Below are 13,005 nucleotides of genomic sequence, written 5' to 3' on the forward strand. Positions count from 1 at the left end.
TTCTTTTAAATAAACTGTGAAAATCGTGAAAACAAATAATGATTTATGTACGGTTCAATTCTTGCAATAAAATTTACGGTTAATTACGGTGAACTAAACTATGTATCTGAGTTCGATTCGGTCACTGAATTAGATCAAAAATGGAAGTGAAATTTTAAATTGCTAAATGTGGGCATATTCTATCCTCACCTATGTGTATTCTGTCTATCACTACCAATATTTTCAACCATTCACAAAGTGACAATGTTCCAACACCTTCAAATTTGTGTGTAACCATTTTCAAAGTTTCAATTTTCACCAGCCAAAATGCAAATGGTTTTTGGAGATAAGCTATGTCGTTTTGACTCTTTTCTTGGGTCTCCTGTGTCGTTTCCAAGTACCCATGTCTTCATACACAAAACCCACAAGTTTGGTTTAATATCAATGTCTTTTAAGCGTAGTCCTAAGCGTCTCAAATACACTGCTCCACGCTTCATCAAGGTCTTTTCTTTTTACCCATTATTACTTTAATATTATTCAAATAATGATATTTTTTATGATAGAATGGAGTGAATAATAAAATTGTAATGATGTAATGACAAAATAATATTGTAATGAAGTGATTACAATATAACATTATAATGGGTTGTGTTGAGTGGTTGAAACAACTCAAAATCGCGGTTGATGCGGCCCAAATGTGGCCCAATGTGATTGCGCTGTGGCCCAATGCGGCTGCACTATTGTGATTCAGTGTCACACTGCAATTGCGGTGATGCGGTCCGCAATTTGAATAACTGAAACTAGTTAATGTTGTGACAATGATTGTAGTTGGGAAGTGCAATTTAAAACACGGGTTGGAACCATTGATATTCTCATTTGAGTTGTTTATGTGTCCTAGAGTTATTCCAAAAGTGCACTTTAACACTCCCCTTGAAAAAAAATACAAAATAAAGAATGTGTGTATGTAGAAATGAGCTATTTAGTATGCTTGTAGTTTCTACCAATAGAGAGTTGGTCTATTGATTCGGCAAAGCTAGAACGCTACGTATTGTATAAGGCTTAGTGACCTTTTGACGATAGACTAATCCCTTTTGGGGTACTGGGATTACTTGCCCCTCCTCGGGGATCTTACAAGGCTAAGGGTCAATATTCAATCCATGAGAGCAACAACTATTGAAAGAGAAAGTCGTAGTACCAACAAAGGACTAGTCTCATCCAAAGGGTGAGAGGTTACCCCGACAAGGACAAAAAATAGAACGCATGATACTTTTTGTCTTTTGCAAGTGTTTGTTATTAAAATCCTCTTTTTCCTCGTGCGTTTTGTGTGACTCTTTAACGTTGTTTGGCACTGTGCTGATTTTTTATTTCACCAGGAAGATGGTTTGGTGTACATTGAAGCTGATCCATCTGGGTCTGACTCTTGGAAATTGGAACCTGTTATCAATCTATTGAAAGAAGGGGCTGTTGGAGTCATCCCTACAGATACCTTGTAAGTGATTCTCAATATTGATGGTATACTAGAAATGTTTCAACACCCTTCTATCCATTAACATTTTCTTTTTAACAATCTACGTCTAAACATAAATCTAAGTAAATTTATGAGGTAAATGATTCCCCAACATTTTATTTTCTTTGCCTATATAGATATGCAATAGCATGTGACCTGAGAAACCAATCAGCCATTGAACGTCTTCGTAGGTAGGTAGCTTTAGCTAATCTAAAGAACATTTTGTCCATAAATAACTGCATTTTCGGTCCCATATTAACAAAAGGTGTAGTGTTGTATTGCAGAATCAAGAATATAGAAGTTTCAAAGGTGAGGAATACAGCTAGCCTATGTCAATAATGTGCTACACTTTTTATGTCATGATACACGTCACATGCTTGCAATTACTTTACATTGCCTGGGTTGGACGACGGTGTTGAACACAACTAAGCAACCTTATCGCTGCATATTTGTATACTGTAATATTACTTGCAGTGATTAATGATTATGTTACTCTGTAATCTGTATTTGTAGCCTCTTAGCATCTTATGCCACTCATTTCGGGACATAGACAAGTATACAGCTGGATTCCCACGTGGTGATGGTCAAGGCCATGCAAATTTATTCAAAGTTGTTAAGCAATGTATACCTGGCCCTGTAAGTATGTTATCCTGTCCTAAAGAGAAACCAATTCTTGAATTCATGCACATTATGGTGATTTTTGGAATATGGGGAAATTTAAAAATTATAACCTGTATCTCCTATTTAGGTGCTTGTAACTTTTTCTTAGGTTAATAGATACCATGACTCATGAATTTCCTCTACTTGATATAATCATGTAGGTTTTCATTTGTTTCGAGGTGGTTTCTGCCAAGTTGAATAACCTTGACAATAATTATGTGTTTGCGAGTATTAGTGTAATATTTATGTTAGGATCCAATTGCGATGTATGGGACTTGAGTCCCATGTCAGAAGCATGGAATTCTAGTGTGGGGTTTTTAAGGCTCGGGCTCTCCAACTACAATGGCTAGCTTTTATGGTGTGGCTCTCCCAAGGTTCTTATCAATGGCCCAAGGCTTTTTAAACCCCACACTAGAATCCCATACTTCCAATGTAGGTCTTAAAGTCTCATACCTTATAATTGGATCCTAACAACATACATATACCTGTGAGTTTCAGTGACAAGGACTGTGGGTATCTTGTGAAATCTCTATGGCTCTAGGGCTTTATGTTGTAGTTGTCATGTAAAAGGGTGTCTGTATCTGTTAATCCGTCTTTAATTGTTTTTAAAATGTTTTTAAACCTGTGACAGCCTGAAAGGGCGGCCAAATGCACGAGGCTCCCATCTAGTGTGGTATGAGAAGGGTATATGTATGCAGCCTTACACTCACAAGCAAAGAAACTCTTTTCAGGATTTGAATCCATGACATCCGGGTTACAAGGCAAATAACCTTACCGTTATGCCGAGGCTCACCCTCTAAACCCGTGATAGCCTATTTGCTAATAATTAATATGATATTTTTCTTATACACTAGTTGACATTTCATGTTTAAATATGTTCTTATCTATGTATTGATTATATTTTTCCCTATTGTGCAGATTTGTTATGTCATCAATTTAGTGTCTCTGTCACATAGTTGTAGATGATTATTTATTAACACTAGTTAGTTATGTTTGAGTGACAGTACACTTTTATCTTAATGGCAAGCAAAGAATTACCTAAGCAGTGCATAAGGTTTGGGACTAATGCTGCCAAATATGCATCAAGAAAAAATGTCGGTGTTCGTATGCCTGACGATGCCATTTGTCGAGCAATATTGAAGGAGATGGATGCACCATTAATATGTACAAGGTTTGTTTAATTTCTTTGATCCTTTTTCATTCTCTGCCTTTGGAAAGAGATACCGTTTTCTAGTAACTACTAACTAGTGTTGTCATGAGGCAAAAAGTGTATCGAGGCAGTCACCTCCAAAACTACATCACTGTGATACAGCGAGGGCCGAGGTGATGTGGTTGCATTATTGAAAAGATAACTAAAATCATTCACATGAAGACATTTCCTCATATCATTTTAAGTGAGGGTAAATATGCAAGTTAAGTGAAAATGTGTGATGTGGCTGATGCAGCCACTTCATCAAATCACTTAGCGTCAAGGCATCTGAGGCCAGTGACCACTGAGCCTGTTTCTTGCACTGCCATAGTTCCAAATGCAGCCGCATCAGCCTCTGTTGACAACTGCTAGTAACTAGATTTATTCTTATTCCTATTTAAAAAAATTCTTTTGAGTAGATCACGAAGAGTATCCACATTGGTGCAACCCGCCATTCGTCCTTAAATAGGTCCACGACTTTTTTTTACATGTTTTCACACTTCCGTACAACTTAATTAACCCAACTAACATTTTACTCCATCCCTGCAATTCCAAAAAGTTTCTTAAATGGACCCCACAACCTACCACAGTCTTACGTTTCACACACTTTTCTATCAACCTACCCCACAAATAGTTTAAGAACCGTTGGTCATATAAGCACCCATCCTTAACCAATGCATTGAGAACCATGAAGAACATGCTGCTCCATACGTGAACTGTGATGCATATGTTAAAAATAAGAACCAAAGTCAAGGACACCCATTGTGGGTGCTCGAAAGTAATCAGGGCATTGACTTCCTCTAATCCATAATTGTTGCATAAGCATATGGATCATAATATGTGGTGCTTGTACCTTAATATTTACTCTGAATTCCCCCCTTCTTTTAGCATCAAGTTTCTGAAGGAAGATGAGTGGATGATTGATCCAGTTATGATTGCCGACACCTACGGACCAGAGGTATTGCACTTTCTATTATGTGTGTGATTGATTTGATTCATGCATTGCATTCTTAAGTTTATTCTGTTTAAACAACTATGGAGGTAAATAATTTCAGCTCCTGCTCTGAAGTACAAGGAAAATGTCACTGGCATTTTAAATCCGTGTTAGAAATAGGCCATATCATGTTCATGTTACATTAATATTTTCTGAGGGAACTTATTTTTGCATTTGAACATGAAGAATGTCATTGAATACAAGCTTCGCAATCTATTTATTAGAATACTGTTTTGGTATTCTTGGCTCTACCAAGCCCAAAGAATTAGTAGAGAGTTGAACTATATGCTACACTTAGGTCTATGGGATTTTATTTTTTCACTCTTGCATCCAGAAAGTAGTGAATCAAGTTTTAAAAAGCAGCTTGTCATTTAAGAGGGCGAGCCTCAACGTAATGGTAAGGTTGCTTCTTAGTGATCAAGAGGTCATAGGTTCAAATCTTCGAAACAACTTTTCCGCTTGCGGGGTAAGTCTGCCTACATCTACCCTTCCCATAACATACTAGGTGGGAGCTTCATGTACTAGGCCACCATTTTTTAACTCATTGTCATTTGTTTGGACTAAAGATTTAAATGGCATACCAACGGATGTTGGTTCAAGTGATACATGCTTGATTCCCCTTAAGCAAGGTCTCGGGTTCGAGTCTTGTGGATGGAAAAAATACTCGTTGGGAGAGTTAGCCCCACATACCTGTGCATGTTTCCGGTTCGGACAGGATTGCCTCTAGTGCGAGGATACCTATGGGAAACAAAAAAAATGGCATTCTGAAGGCTATGTTTATGACATAACACAATGGTGCTGCTTGTTTTATATAGCCAGCCAATCCTACTTAATATGAAAGGGCTTTTGTTGTTGTAAAACAGAAGCACTTAAACTCCTTTATCTTGGTTGTTCAGGGCCTTGATTTTGTTGTTGCTGGTGGAGTAAGAGTTGCCGAACCGTCCACAGTGGTTGACATGACGAAAATGCCTCCAAGAGTTCTTCGGCAAGGAAAGGTAGAAACAGATCCAGTCAATTTGAAAGGCTACAAATCTTTAGATAGATGTATAGTTACTTCAAATAATGTGAGCTAGGCTTCTGAAGAATGTGATGCTACTTTTTAACTTTGGTGAACTGAGAAATTAGTACTAATAAAACAAAAGAATGTGGTTTCAAAATTTTCAGCTAGGTATCACAGGCTCACATTTCATGTTATATATTCCCTCCTCTTATAGAACTTGTAACTAATTGAATATGATTTTCAGGGTCCTATTTTACCTTGGATGGTGTGGGAAGAAGACCAGAAAACTGATGTCGAAGAAGATCAAATTCCGGCTGCAATTTGAAGGTTGATCATCCATTTTGATTGAAGATTCGGCATCCGAAAATCTGGTCATGACTCTCTTTTCCAATTTTGCCTCAGCCCTCTCAAGGTTCTTCTTACTACTTTAATTTATAATTTTGATTTGGCTTAGAGCATACAAGGAAATGGATAAAGACATTAAGAACAAACTTCTCTTATATGTACAAGGTTGATATTTTGTGTAAATAAAAGTTCATATCTTCGATTATGGGTTCAAATCCTAGAAACAACCTTTTCGCTTGTGAGGGTAAGGCTACGTACATCTACCATTCCTATATTCCACTAAGTGAGATCTTCGTGCATCGGAGTACCTATTTTTCTTGATTAATGTCAAAATTCAATTTTTCCTTGACACTAAATGCAACAATGAGACCAAAGAAGAGCGCTTTGTGAGTTCAAACAAACGCGAGTAGGAGATAAATTCCAATAATCTCTAACTTGTATCCTCATAAATTAAAAAAACTATATGTAATTATGTATATAGAGAAAAAATGTATATATTTAAAGTGTAAATTTCTTTTACACTATCATTCTATCATCTATAATTTATATTTAATCATCATTATCGACTGTGTATAAATATTTACACTATATTATACTTTTGTATTAGAAAGTAGTATATTAAGTATGTGAACGAAAATGATGTATTTATTTATTTTTAACAAACTTTCAAAATTTCTAACTAGTACTCATACATTTTTGAAACAACAATAAATGCATGTCTTACTATTATTGATACATGAAAATTTAGGTGAGTTGAAGACTAGGCTCAAGGCAAGAACATGTGTTACAAATTTATGAGAGATTACAAACATACTTACAAATCACCAACCATGGAGCTCTTCATGCCAAAATTATTAATTATGTATAAAACTATTCGGTCAGATCAAACAGTTTAATCGTTTAAACCGGTTAAACCTAATATAAGACCTCTTCCAGTTTGTCATCTGGCTCGAGTTTCACAACATTGATTTGAACTTACGACTAGTGTATGTCAATTTCTTGCAAACTAGACCAATCTTCTTTAGTGTAAAGAATGTATGTTGAGTGGAGCTATTGATACTCTAATTTGTCCATGTTGTGAGACATTAAGCATGAATAGTGTATCCAGAGAATAAAATTTAGGCCCCTAATTTAACTATATGAGATTTGTATGTGAAAGTTCGAACATAATTATAGCTTAATGGTAAGTAGACATTATATATATAAAAAATTAATTATGTAATATTTTGATGATAAATTTTGAATCCTAAAATATTTAAAAATAATTATTTAAAACTATTAAAATTATAATATAAAATATTTATTTTATTAAATCCTTAAATAATAATATTATTAAGTCATGATATTGGTAGTAATTGAATAGGGTGGAATAACCAATAATATCTTATAGCAGACATTAGTGAAAGAATGAATGTTTACATTACAAATGTCTTAAAATGTTTAGCTTAGGGAAAATGCTTTGATAGTTAGGACTTTGGACCATTATTCACATGCTGTTGCATGTGATATGAAATAATGTTACCTTGCTCCTTTATTTCCCTATGTACAAATAAATAAATGATGGTAGTATTTGCTGATTATCAATTATATTTGATAGAATTTTAAATAAAATACAAATAATAAAATTTCCAAAGCCTCACTTTAACTTTTTTTATCAATTTAAATTCTTATTATTAGATTTGATTATTTTTCTTATTCTATTTAACAAAACATTTTTTAAAAGGGCTAATCAACTTCAGTTATTATTTATAAAAATGTATCATATTTTCTTGACAAGTGCTTACTTTTTACTTTCTCTTTAATTGTGTTACTAACTAATTTTTTACCTCTTTCATAAAAAATAATAATAATAAACCTTTTTAGTGTGCCATAACCGTAGCATACATAAATAAGTAATACCTACTAGATCATATTATAAATATTTTTACACAGTCCATGTATCAACTATATTCATTTATATTAATTTAGAGTGAATGCTGATTAAAATGATAAATATTAGATGATACAATAGCAAAATAAAAAATATGTATATATATTTTTTCTTTATAAGTTACTAAACAAACCATTTTTTTCTTCAGTTCCACCTGACAATTTGCAAAAAGTGATAGCATATATAATCAACATAAATATCTTATGCTTTAAACCTAAATCTAATAATCACTTCTTTTTTATTTTTAAACAACCAAAGCCTTAGTAATTCACTAAATAAGTGATTTTTCACCTGAACCAAATAAAATAGATTATCTTTAAATCATTTAAAAACCAAAGAGTTAAGATCCTCTCAAATATTGAAAAATATATTGAAATATGATCAGATTAATTTCATGATTTATAATTTTTATTTAAAAATAATTTAATATTTGTACCGTTTAATTTTTTTTAATACTAAATATCACAATTTCTTTCGGTACTGGTCTCTCCGGTACGGGAAATATCCTGATTCAAACTAAGGGGTAGTTAATGAGTTATGTTAACCATTCATAAAAGCAGTTATGAGGCTGACAATAATGGTTGAGGTAGTTGTCTTTAGCTTTTACTATCATGTCATATATTTATAGCACTCATAAAACATTAGCCACATAAATGTAATGTTACCATTTACATTATATTTACTTACATATACACTCAACTCAAATTCTTCTTCCTTTGTTCTTTCTTCCATTGATTTTTGGCTCTTAATGTATGGTACTATAAGCTGGTACTATGGTTACACTAAGGTTTCTTCAACTATGTGCTATTGTTGCATTGAATGTTTTTGGTGTATGTTTAATCATAGCTGAATCAACACTTATGGTTAATTTCATTAGTGTTCCACTATCTCAGTCTAAGTCTTCTAATGCTGTTTTTCGATTCCAAGTTGAGAGATTGGATGGTTCCAATGCATGCAAGAGAAGTAGTTGTTCATTTTCATGTCAGGTATACAAGTCTATGTAACTTTCGTTTTAATACGATTACATTGTTTTGTCGATAAATATGATATATGATAGAATATTGTGACGTCGTTCGATGCATGTAGCTGACCTCACGACTAAGGTTTGGTTGTTGTTGGCGTGTAGCGATGTGCATTTTGTGTATGCATAGGATTTAATTTGAAATACTAATTCCCTTCCAATGTTTTAGAAAGTGTTTTGCTTTGGTTTTCGAATACATATTTATTTGCATTTACCAATGACCCGTTTGTAAGTTGGGTTTTGGAAAAGAAGGAAGAGAAATAGAAGACTTCAAAGTCAACTCAAAAATGTATTTCATGATTTCCAAGCCTCCCGTTTTCCACCTTTTATTTCCGAAACCCAGCTCGCAAAGAGATCCTAACTGTGACACGAGTTTGTTGATGATGATATTTTGCTTAAACAGCTTGATGGAAAAGTTTACCATTGTGGGGCTAATGGCATAGTGTTGAGGAACTTGACTCAAAACCAAGAACATAACTTTCTTCTCAATGTCACCACAAACAAAGGAGAAAGAAATTCATCACTTTACTCATGGTTTATTGGTAAGAATTCATTCTCTTTTGTAACTGAAAAAATGAAGAGAAATTACATTTCCTAAACTTCATTCCTTCTCATTCATATAAGCCTGATTTTCTTATCAAAATACTAACTTGAGTAAAACCATTGTGCCATTTTTCATTGAATAGATACAATAGCTCCAACTGCAGCAATTACTAGTGAACAAATGTATACGAATGCGAAAAGGGTAACAATTGATATCACATTCAGTGAACCATGCACTGGACTAGGTGGATTTAAATGTGTAAACTCATCAATCTGTGATGTAAGTTAGTTTCTATTGACAATCATGGCAATAAAATGCATATGTTGTTCATTGTTTTCGTCGAAATCGTTGACAATATTTTGATCATGGTTTGACATTTAAGGTCATGGTAGCTGGTCCTGCCAAAGTAGATGTGTCTTCTTTACTAGTTACTACACCAGGTGTTAAGTATAGTCTTGAAGTGATTCTCTCCTCGAAAAGTATACATGGGCGCGCCGTAATCACCCTCGAGGACAATACTTGTTCTGATCAGGCTGGAAACAAGTTCTTGAGAACTAATGATTCTACTTTGATTATTCACTTTGGTGAGATTCTAATTACAAAGTTCAATTTTCAACCTTTTGTGTAACAAGTATTCTTATGACATTCACATTGGCGATCTTAGATAGAAGGCCGGTGATGGTAGATTTTTGGACATCTGTTCCATCTTCTATGATGAAAATTAATAGCATCCCAAGAACAATAGTTGCAACAAGCAAACCAGAAGACCTGATAATCTTTTTGGACTTCAGCATTCCATTAAGAAATTCAACGGAGCAAATTCGAAATGCGCTAAATGTTAACTCTGGCGCCTTAACTCGATTCCATGGCAGAAGCAACGAGACACGCCGATTTGCTTTTAAAGTAAGCAATGGAATTGTTATCTGATATACTTCTGCTTTTTTTCTTTTCTTATGCACATTGGTATTAGTCCAATACTAACAAAATCAGAACATGAACAAGAGTAATCACAAACATGTTCCTCTCTATTATTGGACTTTATTTTGTAGCTCAAGAACATCTCAAGAACTGAGATTATCACAGTCAAATTACAAGCAACTTCAATACTTGGCAAGACAGGCACTCATGTCTCTCCAGTTGATCCTATCACATTCCTTTATGGTATGCTATACTTTTGGCTTACCATATTAAGAATTAATTCTTTTCGGTTCCGTTTTCGAGTTCAATTTTGGAGGGGAAGGAAGAGAAATGGAAGACTTCAGAACTATTTTATAAGTATATTTCATGACTCTGAAACCTTTTATATCCCTTCATTCTTTTCCAAAATCCATCTCGCAAACAGACCTTTAGCCTTAAATGTAATCCGATTCCTAAATATTTTTGATTTTTATAGATTTGACAAAACCAAGTGTAGTACTAAGGACAAGCTCTCCCAATGAAACAAGGGATTCCAACATCCACATAATTGCTGAATTCACAAAGCCAGTATTTGGTTTTGAGGCCTCAATGGTAGTAGTCTTGGGAGGAAGATTGATAAGGCATGTGTACATTGAAGTAAACTAACATTCATATTATTCATTAGAGTAAAGGAACTAGTGTTTTAAATTGCGATTGTGGTCACAGTTGCGGTAACAACTACAGTTATTGTGATTGCGGTCATTGCGACTGTTGTGGTGTCAATTATTTTGTGATTAAAAAAATATTTTTGAATTCGATACGGCTTGATGTGGTCTAATGCGGTTGAATTGCGGCCCAATACGACCATCATTGTGATTCAGAATCACATTACAATGGTGGTGTTATGTGTTTATGACGCTCACCACAACTGCAATATTACAGTCACATCAGGTGATGCAGTCTGCAATTTAAATTACTGAAAGGAACTATCAAGAGGATTAAAATAATAACTAAATTCTTCATTTTATTTTTCAATGTAGGTTAAAGGAACTATCAAGAGCACTATATTCATTGACTATCCAAGCAGTATCACAGAAGGTTGTATCAGTTACCATTCCTGAAGGGAAGGTAACTGATATTTCAGGAAATGAAAATTTGGAATCTAACCAACTTAATATCAAACATTGTATGAACATTTATTTTCCTTTCATAATCTTTTACAATATTTTGTTATTAAACTCTATAATAATACATTTCAAATACACTATACTATGTCTTACATTTGAATATTAAGAATTTTATTATGTTATAAGCCTTATTGTGCAAGTAATTTTATTGAGCTGGACTAGTACTAGTTTACTTGACCTGAATCAATAGTATTAATATGTATCTAATACATGAATCTCATACTCAAATCTAATACTATTCAGAGTTTTTCTGTTTTCTTCTAACCAAGTTTTAGCATGTAAAGCTTATCAATTTGATATCATATGTTCAGATTCCATCCCTGCAATCTCCATTGCATTGTACTCATTTGTCAGCGCCGGAACAATAGCGACATCGTTGATAACCGCTATCGTTTGTCTTTCCTCTGCAAATCTAGAAGCAATAAGCATGCTTGCCATGGGTGGTACAACCTCTCATGCTTCCAACCCCTCAATGAATCTTCATGTAAGTAAATAAAAATATAATAACATGGAATAAATTTCTTTAAGTTCTTCTAACATATTAGTCATGTCTATAACATTGAACAAATTTGATAGGGCATGGTTGGTCACCTACAAGTTTTTGCACTAACAAGTTGGTTTTCAACTAACCAACCTATCAAATATTCTGAGACAACAAGAGGCCTATGGTGGCTCATACCTCACCACAAGCTTCCTTGGGAAGATTACGACCATTCGTCTACAACCCTCGAAAATGAGAAGCTTACAACGAGAACTAACGGCTTGTCTGTAGGAGAATATTCTTATAATAGTGATCACCAACAAACTGGCTTAATGAGCTCTTTGTATATCGAACACAAAGTATCATTTCCAACTGAAATTACCTCCAAATATGGTTGGTTTCATGATCAACGAAGTACGAAAAATGTCTTTTATGGTCTACCTCTCAGTTCTATCGAATATTTCACTTATTTCCTGGTGAGTATAACACTGTTTTTAAGAAGATATTCATGAATAGACACTCGTTTACGGCTGAACCATTTGCCTTGCAGAGAGGAGAACCAATTTCTGCCAGCAATGTCATCAAAGCAATGGAGAACTACAAAGGGTAACATTACAATATCCTTCATATTTTAACATTGTACTACACTAGTAACAGAAAGAAGAAGCTTTCTGATTTGCATGATTAAGAATGTTTATATTGAAGAGGTTTTTTATCAATAGGTGGAAAGAAATGGAGATGAACTTGTTCTGGCTTGGTATAGGAGGAGGGTTTTTTATTTTAGTTCATGTTTTCATGATACTTTTCCTAAGATGGAGAACAGGAAAACTACCTCAAGGGACTTTATCAATGCCTAGATTTGAGTTCTTTCTTCTGATTCTCATTCTACCTTGCATTTCTCAGTCATCAACATTTGTAATAAAAGGTAATAGACTAACTTTAACACTGTATATAATTTCTTTCATGTATTTAAACGATTTCGAAAACCGATGATTTAACACTACATTCATGTATACACTTTTTCAGCCTTTAAGACTACATTTATATGCAGGTGGTACAACAAGGGGAATCATCACTGGGGTGTTGTTGCTAGCAATCCCTGCTGCATTCATCTTATCAGTATTTCTATTTCTTACCATTGCAATCTCCTCTGGAAGTTTCGCGCAGTATAAAGAATTCAAGCAAGTAACGAATGAAGAATGGCGAATGAAGTTATGGTTCTTTTTAGTTGGGAGGCCTACACCTGGTAACCGGTTTTATAGGGAGAGGTT

At 34.2% G+C, this 13,005-nt stretch overlaps 2 protein-coding genes across 2 annotated transcripts in view; both read left to right on the forward strand.

The window, feature by feature from the left end:
- On the forward strand, positions 203-5,893 carry LOC109357665 (uncharacterized protein YciO-like). Its single transcript, XM_019601653.1, has 9 exons — positions 203-480; positions 1,353-1,468; positions 1,624-1,677; positions 1,771-1,795; positions 2,000-2,122; positions 3,151-3,317; positions 4,224-4,293; positions 5,226-5,324; positions 5,574-5,893. The coding sequence occupies exons 1-9, from the start codon at positions 307-309 to the stop codon at positions 5,652-5,654; spliced, it is 909 nt and encodes a 302-aa protein (XP_019457198.1). The 5' UTR covers positions 203-306; the 3' UTR covers positions 5,655-5,893.
- The window catches only part of LOC109358064, a 5,200-nt gene continuing 460 nt past the window's right edge, over positions 8,266-13,005 (forward strand). Inside the window, exons 1-13 of the mRNA XM_019602131.1 lie at positions 8,266-8,590; positions 9,029-9,167; positions 9,312-9,448; positions 9,552-9,753; positions 9,834-10,072; positions 10,219-10,330; positions 10,563-10,707; positions 11,107-11,252; positions 11,565-11,737; positions 11,830-12,210; positions 12,285-12,340; positions 12,457-12,659; positions 12,786-13,002. Coding sequence (XP_019457676.1) covers positions 8,378-8,590; positions 9,029-9,167; positions 9,312-9,448; positions 9,552-9,753; positions 9,834-10,072; positions 10,219-10,330; positions 10,563-10,707; positions 11,107-11,252; positions 11,565-11,737; positions 11,830-12,210; positions 12,285-12,340; positions 12,457-12,659; positions 12,786-13,002 — 2,363 coding nt within the window. The 5' untranslated portion in view covers positions 8,266-8,377. The remainder of the gene's footprint in view (positions 8,591-9,028; positions 9,168-9,311; positions 9,449-9,551; positions 9,754-9,833; positions 10,073-10,218; positions 10,331-10,562; positions 10,708-11,106; positions 11,253-11,564; positions 11,738-11,829; positions 12,211-12,284; positions 12,341-12,456; positions 12,660-12,785; positions 13,003-13,005) is intronic.

The sequence above is a fragment of the Lupinus angustifolius genome, chromosome LG10 (genome assembly GCF_001865875.1).
Source record: "Lupinus angustifolius cultivar Tanjil chromosome LG10, LupAngTanjil_v1.0, whole genome shotgun sequence".
Classification (NCBI taxonomy): Eukaryota; Viridiplantae; Streptophyta; class Magnoliopsida; order Fabales; family Fabaceae; genus Lupinus; species Lupinus angustifolius.

Excerpts from the sequence above, each read along its gene's own strand:
- LOC109357665 (XM_019601653.1), top strand. The coding sequence starts at position 307 with ATGCAAATGGTTTTTGGAGATAAGCTATGTCGTTTTGACTCTTTTCTT. Across the intron at positions 1,469-1,623 it reads GTCATCCCTACAGATACCTT|ATATGCAATAGCATGTGACC; the intron begins GTAAGTGATTCT and ends TTGCCTATATAG. Across the intron at positions 4,294-5,225 it reads CCGACACCTACGGACCAGAG|GGCCTTGATTTTGTTGTTGC; the intron begins GTATTGCACTTT and ends TTGGTTGTTCAG.